Raw genomic sequence first — 10,644 nt, 5'->3', positions numbered from 1 at the left:
AATACTGATGGGTCAACTGTTAATCACAGACCTCATGGTTTATTACTATAATGGGTCAACTGTTAATCACAGACCTCATGGTTTATTACTATAATACTGATGGGTCAACTGTTAATCACAGGCCTCATGGTTTATTACTATAATACTGACTCTGTTTTTATTAACATTTCAGCTGATTCTGTCCTGTAAGGTAAGTGTTGTTGTCTCTGTTTTTTCAACATAGACGTGTCGTGTACCCATAATACATCATGTTTTATCGACTGTCTACAGAGGTCAGAATAGAGAGGATGTAGTCTGTCTTCATGTTCTATTACCCATAATACATCAACGTTCTAACTGATTATTCTTGTTAATGTCAGGGCTTGAAGATGATGAAAACAGACTCCTTCCCAAAGTAACTTTATGATTCTAATGTTTCCTAGAATATATATATATATAATATAATATAGTCTGTCTCTGTCTGTCTGTCTGAGTGTCTGTCTCTCTCTGTCTCTCTCTCTGTCTGTCTGTCTGAGTGTCTGTCTCTCTCTCTCTCGGTGTCTCTCTGCCTCTCTCTTTCTGTCTGTCGCTCTGCCTCTGTCTGTCTCTCTCTCTCGCTGTCTCTCTCTCTGCCTATGTCTGTCTCTCTCTCTGCCCCTCTCTCTCTCTGTCTCTCTGTCTGTCTGTCTCTCTGCGTGTCTCTCTCTCTCTCTCTGCCTCTGACTCTCTGTGTGTCTCTCTCTCTGTGAGTCTCTGTCTCTCTCTCTCTCTGTGTGTGTCTCTGTCTCTCTCTCTCTGTGTGTGTCTCTGTCTCTCGCTCTGTCTGAGTGTCTGCCTCTCTGCCTCTGTCTGTCTCTCTCTCTCTGTCTCTCTCTTTCTGTCTGCCTCTCTCTTGCTGTCTCTCTCTCTCACTCTGTCTGTCTCTCGTTCTGTCTGTCTCTCTCTCTCTGTCTCTGTATATCTCTGTCTCTCTGCCTCTTTCTGTCTGTCTCTCTCTGCCTCTGTCTGTCTCTCTCTCGCTGTCTCTCTCTCTGCCTATGTCTGTCTCTCTCTCTGCCTCTCTCTCTCTGTGTCTCTCTGCCCCTCTCTCTCTCTGTCTGTCTCTCTCTCTATGTATCTCTGTCTGTCTGTCTCTCTCTCTCTCTCTCTGCCTCTGTCTCTCTGTCTGGTCAGTTTATTCTGAATGTCTTCATTCTAAATCTTTTCTGTCTTTAATAGAGTCAAGAAGAAGTCGACTTGGAAGGATCTGGATGAGCTGGAGAGGGGAGGAGCTGGAGAGGGGAGGAAGAGTTACTATAGAATTTAACTCTATGCTATAGGGTTACTATAGAGAGACTAACTTTCTATAGAGACTTATCCCACCTAACAATGCTGAGTATATAACTTGTGTGTGTTATGAATCTTGTTAAGACAAAGTCATCTGATAAACGTGTTAGTAATTACTCTATAATCCACTTTCAGTAGTTCTTTACTTTTTAAAGTTTTACTACCCATGTTTGTGTTATGGGTTTATATCCATTTCCTGGTTATTCCATATATGTTTTCCCATAAACAATGTCTTTCTAATCCCCCTCAGGAATTGATAGAGTTAAATGGAATGATGGACTAAGGTCTCCTGTTAGAATCTGTTACAGACCCTCTTATGTCCAGTACCTGATAATCAGGTATATCAACAAGACCACAGGACTAAGGTCTCCTGTTAGAATCTGTTACAGACTCTCTTATGTCCAGTACTGATAATCAGGTATATCGAACCAGACCACAGGACTAAGGTCTCTGTTAGAAATCTGTTACTAGACTGCTCGTATGTCACAGTACCTGATAATCAGGTATATCAACAGACCACATTGGACTAAGGTCCATCCTGTTAGAAAATCTGTTACAGACTCTCTATGTCGCAGTACCGTGATAATCAAGGTATATCAACCAGACCACAGGACTAAGTGTCTGCCCTTGTTAGAATCTGTTTACAACTCTGCTTTTAGTCCAGTACCTGATATCAGGTATATAACAAGACCACAGGAACTAAGGTCTCCTGTTTAGAAATCCTGTTACAGCTCTCTATGCGTACCTATAATCAGTTAACATACAGACAGGATACTCTGTAATCTGGATCTCTATCCAACTGTAACAGGTATATCAAACAAGACCACAGGCAAGGTTGTGGCACCTTGAATTAGGGAGGAGGGGCTCGTGTATTGCTGCACAGAGGAATGCAGTGGACTGGTCAATCAAATACATCCCACATGTGGTTTCCATGTTTGATGCCGTTCCATTGGCTCCGTTCCAGTCATTATTGTGAGGCCTCCTCCGCCTCAGTTTCCTGTGGAACAAGAACTGAGTGAAATGTTTAATTGGTAGCTCAAAGCCTGTCAGACTCTGTGCACAAAACGATTAAACCGATTGTATTGAAATGGTTTGTATATTGTTAGCTTCAATTGTCAATGTGGCCAGTTTTTAATTTGACTTTAAGTGTTTATTTTTGCTCTGGCTTTTTTGTAGTGTTCACGCTTGATTATAGTAGCAGAGGGGTTCCAAATTATTGAACAATCCTGCTGAAGAGTTAGCCAATAAATGACTATAATTGAAATAAATAGAAGTACTGACCTATTGTATGCTCAAAATAATGGTATATTATGTTTAAAATACTATACAATTGCTCGTGTGAAAATAGTGTTTAATGGGTATTTTTGTTGATAAAAGGTAGGGGTCAAAATGATTGGACAGGAGTGGATTGATGTCCATTGTTATGAATGAATCAGAGAGCCAGATAACTGACCTGCTGACTAGTTTATTAGACTCTTTAGGGGGGTGAATCATGATTAGAAAATTAAAAGTACTACTCGTTAAACTAAATATTAATAGATACAGATCAATCATATTAGTAATAGGAATATAAATAGTAGATTAGACTCATGTTGAAGCAGGTGATAAAGCTCAGTATGTAATTTATGGTATTTATAACAGTCATTATTAATCTTTTATCAAAGGGTGGTCAATAATTCCCAGACCCACTGTATATGTATATATTGATGTATTTTATACAGTCATGTAAATTATCTTTATAAGGGTGTCAATGAATTCCAGACCCAACTGTAATATTATATATGATCATGTATACTACAGTTGAAGGGTAATTTTTCCCATGTATTGATGCTTTCTTGGTTTTAATAAACTGAAGAACTCAATTGTGTGAGAAACGTGACTCCCAAGTGTAATATTTTAACACATTATTGAGATGGGTTTTTACTAAGGTAGTGTTACTGTTTCCTTGGTGACCTGGTGGTAGAAGACATGTCCTCCCAGGAACAGGTCTTGGTTTATGATGTCATCAGTTATTGAACATGTGACTCGTGGGAACTAAAGTGTCTCTGTCATATCTGACTGACACACTGTCAAGCTTGTTCAGGGACAATGGAGACGTCTCTTCCTCATCAGGGACAGGTTAATTCAAGTAGTGTTTGTGAAAGTTAGAACTAAAAAATTGTCAGGCAAGGAGCTTGCTAAGGTGTTTCTGAGACCGAACTCAGAGATTGTTGGTTCTTCTTTCTGAAGCATACGCTAGAGACAAAGGAGATAAAAATAAGAAAGGACATTATTTGTTTTCTTGATTATGTTTTATTTCAATAGTGGCACAATTTCATTAATACCGAGGCCGGGGAGTGTTTCTGCCATCCATGTTAGAAGGTAACAGATATATTGTTATTACGAATGGTTATAGAATGGATTTTCATTGTGTTCCATGGTGTTAATTTTGCCGTCCCTAGTGGAGGCGTTTCTGGTACTTTAGAGCTGGTGACACCCAAAACAGGAAGTAGAGGGAATTCGTTGCTGCCACGCTTAGAAGCAGGCTAGAGAGAACAGAGCTAGCGGTGCAGGTCTTGTCAGTGTAGTTATTTCTTGTCCACGCTTACAACCTGGAAAATATTTGTTTGTAAGTTCGAGTTCAAGCATTTTAGCTAATGATGGATAAATCTTGGTTTATTGATAGAGTTTCTTACATGGTCAAATGTAAGGGGGCGGCAGGGTAGCCTAGTGGGTTAGAAGCAGTTGGACCTAGTAACCGAAAAGGTTGCAAGTTCAAATCGCGCGAGCTGACAAGGTTACAAATCGTGATCGTTCTGGGGCCCCTGAACAGGGCAGTGTTAACCGCACTGTTTCCGTAGGCCGTCACATTGAAAAGGTAAGAAGTTGGTTTCCTTACACTGACTTGCCTAGTTAAATAAAGGTAAAATAATAAAAGTGTTTGGTTGGTTGCATTTACTCAACACAAATTTGCAATGCCTGTTAATGGTAATGATGTGTTAGCTAATATTATTTGCTCCGTGCGTCATGCAAACGAATGTAAAAGTATAAATACTGTATTTTTGTTACTGTTTCTAGTGTAATATGCCTTTGTTTATTGCTACATAGACTGGTTGTTACATTATTAGAGTAAGGGAAAGGAGTTAAGTCAATTACCATGATGAGAAAGCAATTGAGCTAGTATGGTTTTGGCATCAAATGCCAGATGCATGGTACGGTAGCACGTGTTTGTATTTTATGCAACCTTCAAAATGTATAATGTACAGCTCAGTATGTCGGTGTGAATTGAATACTAATATGTAGTTCTTTTTGTGTTTGATGCAAGTTTTACAACAAACGGTTTTCAATATACGTTCATTCAAGACAAGTCACGCCTTGGGGAGTTTTATTGAATACTTAGTTGTTAGCTAAGTACTGGTCTAGTTTTGCATGGGAACGGCAACTGCAAGGGCAGAATTAAGGTGTCATTGGGGAGGAATATTCCTGTCTGTGTTTTCTATCAGCTATGGAGACAGGTCATCAGTCTTGGTTATATAGAGCTATGGGAGATCAGGTCATGCAGTCTGTTATGATAGAGCTAATGGCAAGACAGGTCGAATCAGTCTGTTATATAGAGCTATGGGAGACGGTCCATCAGTCTGTTTATATAGAGCTATGGAGAACAGGTGCATCAGTCCTGTTATAGTAGAGCTGAGTGGAGACAGGTCGATCAGTCGTGTATAATAGAGCTACCTGGAGACAAGGTCATCAGGAGCACAGGTCAGCAGTCGTGGTGTATAGTTAGAGCTATGGGAGGACAGGTCATAGTCTGTTAGTATAGGAGCTATGGAGACAGGTCAATCAGTCTGTATATAGGAGCGTATGGAGAGCAGGTCATCAGGAAGACAGGTTCCATCAGTCCTGTGTATATAGAGCTAATGGAGAGCAGGTCCATCACAAGTGCTGTTAATAAATAGAGGCTATGAGACAGGTCATCAAGTCTGTTAATATAAGAGCTAATGGAGACAGGTCATCAGTCTTGTTATGAATAGGAAGCTATGGAGACAGGTCATCAGTCGTGTTAGTATAGAGCTATGGAGGACAGGTCCATACAAGTCCCTGTTATCAGTAGAGCCTATGGAGACAGGTCATCAAGTCTGTTAATATAGAAAGCTATGGAGACAAGGTCCATCAGTCCCTGGTGTTTTTGTTTTTAATAAAATAAGGAAAAGGCTGTGGAAGACAGGTCATCAGTCGCGGGTTATAGGTAGAAGCTGTGGAGGACAGGTCACAGTCTGTTATATAGAAAGCTATGGAGACAGGTCATCAGGAGAAGGTCATCAGGTCTGTTATAAGAAGCTATGGAGACAGGGTCATCAGTCTGTTATATAGAGCTATGGAGACAAGGGTCCCATCAAGTCTGGTTATAATAGAGCTATGGAGACAGAGTCATCAGTCTGTTATAATAGAGGCTTATGAGACAGGTCATACAGTCTGTTATATCAGAGCTCATGGAGACAGGTCATCATCCTGTTATATAGAGCTAAGTGGAGACAGGTCACGCAAGTCTGTTATATAGAGCTATGGAGACAGGTCATCAGGAGACAGGTCAATCAGTTGGTTTATATAGAGGCTATGGAGACAGGTCATCATCTGTTGATAGTAGAGCTATGGAGACAGGTCACGCAGTCGTTATTGATAGAGCTATGGAGACAGGTTGCATCAGTCTGTTATATAGAGCCATATGGGACAGGTCATGCAGATCTGTTATATCAGAGCTATGGAAGAGCAGGTTCAGTCCACAGTCTGGTTATAATAGGAGGTATGGAGGACAGGTCATCAGGTCACTGTTATATAGAGCTATGGAAGACAGGTCCATCAGTGCTGTTTAATAGAGCTAGTGGAGAAGGTCATCAGTCCTTGTTATATAGAGCTAATGGAGACAGGTCATCAGTCTGTTATGAGTAGGAGCTATGGAGACAGGTCATCAGGAGAACAGGTCAGTCAGTCCTGTATATATTAGAAGGTATGGAGACAGGTCATCAGTCCTGTTATGAATAGAGCTAATGGAGACAGGTCATCAGTCTGTTATATAGAGCTATGGACGACGGTCATGCATCTGTTACTATAGAGCTATGGAGACAGGGGTCATCATCCGTGTTTATACTAGAGGAGAACAGGTCATGAAGCGCTGTTATTATAGAGCTGAGTGGAGAACAGGATCATGCAGTCTGTTATATAAGAGCTACAATGAGACAGGTCATCAGTCTGTTATAGTAGAGCTTATGGAGACAGGTCAGTCAGTCCTGTTAATATAGAGCTATGGAGACAGGTCATGCAGTCCTTTCGCCTGTTTATATAGAGCTATGGAGACAGGTCATACAGTACTGTTAGTTATAGAGCTATGGAGACGAGGTCATCAGTCTGTTATATAGAGGCTAGTGGAAGACAGGTCATCAGTCCGTGTTGTATAGTAGAGCATGGAGACAGGTCATCAGTCTTGTGTATATAGAAGCTTAGTGAGCACAGGTCATCAGGAGACAGGTCATCAGTTCTGTGTATATAGAGCTAATGGGAGACAGGGTCCTTGCAGTCTGTTATATAGAGCTATGAGAGAAGGTTCATCAGTCTGTTTAGTAGTAAGAGCTAGTGGAGACAGGTCATCAGTCTGTTATAAGATAGAGCTAAGTGGAGACAGGTCCTATCAGTCTGTTCTCCTGAGCTTAATGGAGACAGGTCACGTGTAGTTCCATCAGTCTTGTTATATAGAGCGTATGGAGACAGGATTTCGATCAGTCTGGTTATATAGAGCTATGGAGACGAGGGTCATTGCAAAAGTCTGTTTATATGAGAGCTAATGGAGACAGGTCAATCAGTCCTTGTTATATAGAGCTAATGGAGACCAGGTCATCAGTCTGTTATACTAAGAAGCTAATGGAGACAGGTCATCAGTCTGTTAAATATAGAGCTATGGAAGACAGGTTCGATGCAGTCTGTTATATAGAGCTCTATGGAGACAGGTCATCAAGTCTGTTATATAGAAGCTATGGAGACAGGTCATCAGTCCTGTTATATAGAGTATGGAGACAGGTCGATCAGTCTGTGTTAATAGTAGAGCTATGGAGAACAGGGTCATCAGTCGTGTTTTATATAGAGGCTATGGAGAACAAGGTTCCATCAGGTCTGTTATAAAGTAGAGCTAATGGGGAGACAGGGTCACGCAGGTCCCTGATTATAGTAAGAGCTATGGAGACAGGTCATCAGGAAGACAGGTCATCAAGTCCTGGTTATAAGTAGAGCTCTGGAGACAGGTCATCACAGTCTGTTGAATATAGAGGCCTATGGGAGAACAGGTCAATCAGTCGTTTATAAGGAGCTATGGACGACAGGTCAGTCAGGAGACAGGTCATGCAGTCTGTGTATATAGAAGCTATGGAGACAGGTCATCAAGTCCCTGATTATAATAGAGCTATGGGAGAACAAGTTGTCCAATCAGTCTGTTTATATAGAGGCTATGGAGACAGGAGGTCATCAGTCTGTTTTATAATAGAGGCTAGGAACAGGTCATCAGTGCTGATTATATAGAGGAGACAGNGTGAGTGAGGTGAGTGAGTGAGTGAGTGAGTGAGTGAGTGAGTGAGTGATGAGTGAAGTGAGTGGAGTGAGTCTGAGTGAGAGAGAGAGGGGGGGCAGAGGGAGTGGGAGAGTTCAAAAGGGTGATGAATGACAGCTGATCTCAGGACTGCATTTTCTGACATAACAATAATAGGATGATGGAACAGAAGGACAGAGAGAAAGAAAAGGTAAGGCAGACAGACAGAGAGACAGAAAAAGGAGGGAGGCAAGAATGAGAGAGAGTGAGGGGAGACATACAGGACAGACAAACCCACTCACAGTTGAGGGTAAGGGAGAAGGTGTCAGAGTCGATCTGTTTTGATCATGTCGTTGGGCATGCTGTACCCACTGTGCAGTAGTACACGCTGTGTCCTTGTTCAGCCTTCTGGGGCTGCAATCATCAGGTGCTGGTGATGGTGAACAGACTGATGCTTCCTTTACCACTGACGGCACCATGTCAGAACCTCTGGAGGGGGAGAGAGAGAGGTAGAACAGAAGGGGTTGACTGGGAATGAGACAAATGTATTCCGGGTATGCAGTTGTAACTCTAATGATCCAACCTAACTGTATGTAAACTTCCCTCTGAAGTTTACATACATTCAGTTGAAGTCGGAAGTTTACATACACTTAGGTTGGGTCATTAAAACTCGTTTTTCAACCACTCAACAATGTCTTGTTAACAATGTATAGTTTTGGCAATTGGTAAAGACATCTACTTTTGTGCATGACACACAGTCATTTTTCCAACAATTGTTTACAGACAGAATATTTCACTTATAATTCCGTATCACAATTCCAGTAGGTCAGAAGTTTACATACACTAAGTTGACTGTGCCTTTAAACAGCTTGGAAAATTCAGAAAATTATGTAATGGCTTTAGAAGCTTCTGATAGGCTAATTGACATAATTTTGAGTCATTGGGATGTGGATGTATTTCAAGGCCTACCTTCAAACTCAGTGCCTCTTTGCTTGACATTCATGGGAAAATCAAAAGAAAACAGCAAGACCTCAGAAAAAAAAATTGTAGCCCTCACAAGTCTGGTTCATCCTGGGAGCAATTTCCAAACGCCTGAATGTACCACATTCATCTGTAACAAACAATAGTACGCAAGTATAAACACATGGGACCACGCAGCCGTCATACCGCTCAGGAAGGAGACGTGTTCTGTCTCCTAGAGATGAACGTACGTTTGGGTGTGAAAAGTGCAATCAATCCAGAAACAATAGCAAAGGATCTTGTGACAATGCTGGAGGAAACATGGAACAAAAGTATCTATATCCACAGTAAAAACAAGTCCGAAATCGACATAACCTGATAGGCCGCACAGCAAGGACGAAGCACTGCTCCAAAACAGCCATAAAAAAGCCAGACTGCGGTTTGCAACTGCACATGGGGACAAAGATCGTACTTTTTGGAGAAATGTCCTCTGGTCTGATGAAACAAAAATAGAACATGTTTGGCCATAATGACCATCGTTATGTTTGGAGGAAAAAGGGGAGCTTGCAAGCCAAAGAACACCATCCCAACCGTGAAGCACGGGGGTGGCAGCATAATGTTGTGGGGTGCTTTGCTGCAGGAGGGACTGGTGCACCTCACAAAATAGATGGCATCATGATGAAGAGAAATTATGTGGATATATATTGAAGCAACATCTCAAGACATCAGTCAGGAAGTTAAATCTTGGTCGCAAATGGGTCTTCCAAATGGACAATGACCCAAGCACACTTACAAAGTTGTGGCAAAATGGCTTAAGGACAACAAAGTCAAGGTATTGGAGTGGCCATCACAAAGCCCTGACCTCAATCCCATAGACAATTTGTGGGCAGAACTGAAAAGGCGTGTGCGAGCAAGGAGGCCTACAAACCTGACTCAGTTACACCAGCTCTGTCAGGAGGAATGGGCCAAAATTCACCCAACTTATTGTGGGAAGCTTGTGCGAGGCTACCCGAAACGTTTGACCCAAGTTAAACAATGTAAAGGCAATGCTACCAAATACTAATTGAGTGTATGTTAACTTCTGACCCACTGGGAATGTGATGAAAGATATAAAAGCTGAAATAAATAATTCTCTCCACTATTATTCTGACATTTCACATTCTTAAAATAAAGTGGTGATCCTAACTGACCTAAGACAGGACATTTTTACTAGGATTAAAAGTCAGGAATTGTGAAAAACTGAGTTAAATGTATTTGCCTCAGGTTTATGACTTCAACTGTAACAGATGTTATTGCGGGTGTAGTGAAATGCTTGTGTTCATAGCTCCAACAGTGCAGTAATATCGAACAATTCACAACAATAAACAACAATTTACAAAGTAGAGGAATGGAATATATGACGGTATATATAGACATTATGGATAGAATATGTAATATGTCTGTAGAATACGTATTGTAGAATAGTATGTGTACAGCAATAGTTAAATAGGACGGCCTTGACTAGAATACAGTATATACATATGAAGCGGACACTGAAAAAAATCTAGTTGTTTCAACTAATTATTAATAAGTAACATGTCCCAGAGCTGGGTTTTGTTTTACATGGTGGCGCAGCAGGAAGATCGGAATGCCCTGAACCAAGAGGTTGTGAGGTCAAATCCCAGGTAAGGAAATTGAATAATAATTACTGTATACATGAACATGCATAATGTAATCATGTCAACATGTGTCAAATACAGTATGTAAATTGAAAACATGTTAAAAGCACGGTGTGTGTAACTGGTACTTTTTAGYTAAGATGAACAGAGAACCAGTTCTAGTTGAATCAA

General features: G+C 41.1%; 1 protein-coding gene across 2 annotated transcripts in view; it reads left to right on the top strand.

Annotated features, from left to right (window-relative positions):
• LOC112073493 (butyrophilin-like protein 3) overlaps positions 1–1,730 on the top strand; it is a 30,888-nt gene extending 29,158 nt beyond the window's left edge. For both annotated transcript variants that reach the window (XM_024140781.2, XM_070440170.1), the window contains exons 5-6: positions 173–190; positions 1,198–1,730. In XM_024140781.2, the coding sequence (XP_023996549.1) occupies positions 173–189 (17 nt within the window). In that variant the 3' untranslated portion in view covers position 190; positions 1,198–1,730. The remainder of the gene's footprint in view (positions 1–172; positions 191–1,197) is intronic.
• The last annotated feature ends 8,914 nt before the right edge of the window (positions 1,731–10,644 follow it).

This window comes from Salvelinus sp. IW2-2015, unplaced genomic scaffold, assembly GCF_002910315.2.
Source record: "Salvelinus sp. IW2-2015 unplaced genomic scaffold, ASM291031v2 Un_scaffold2276, whole genome shotgun sequence".
Taxonomy (NCBI): Eukaryota; Metazoa; Chordata; class Actinopteri; order Salmoniformes; family Salmonidae; genus Salvelinus; species Salvelinus sp. IW2-2015.
The sequence above is the reverse complement of the archived record's forward strand: the minus strand, read 5'-3'. Positions and strand labels throughout refer to the sequence as shown.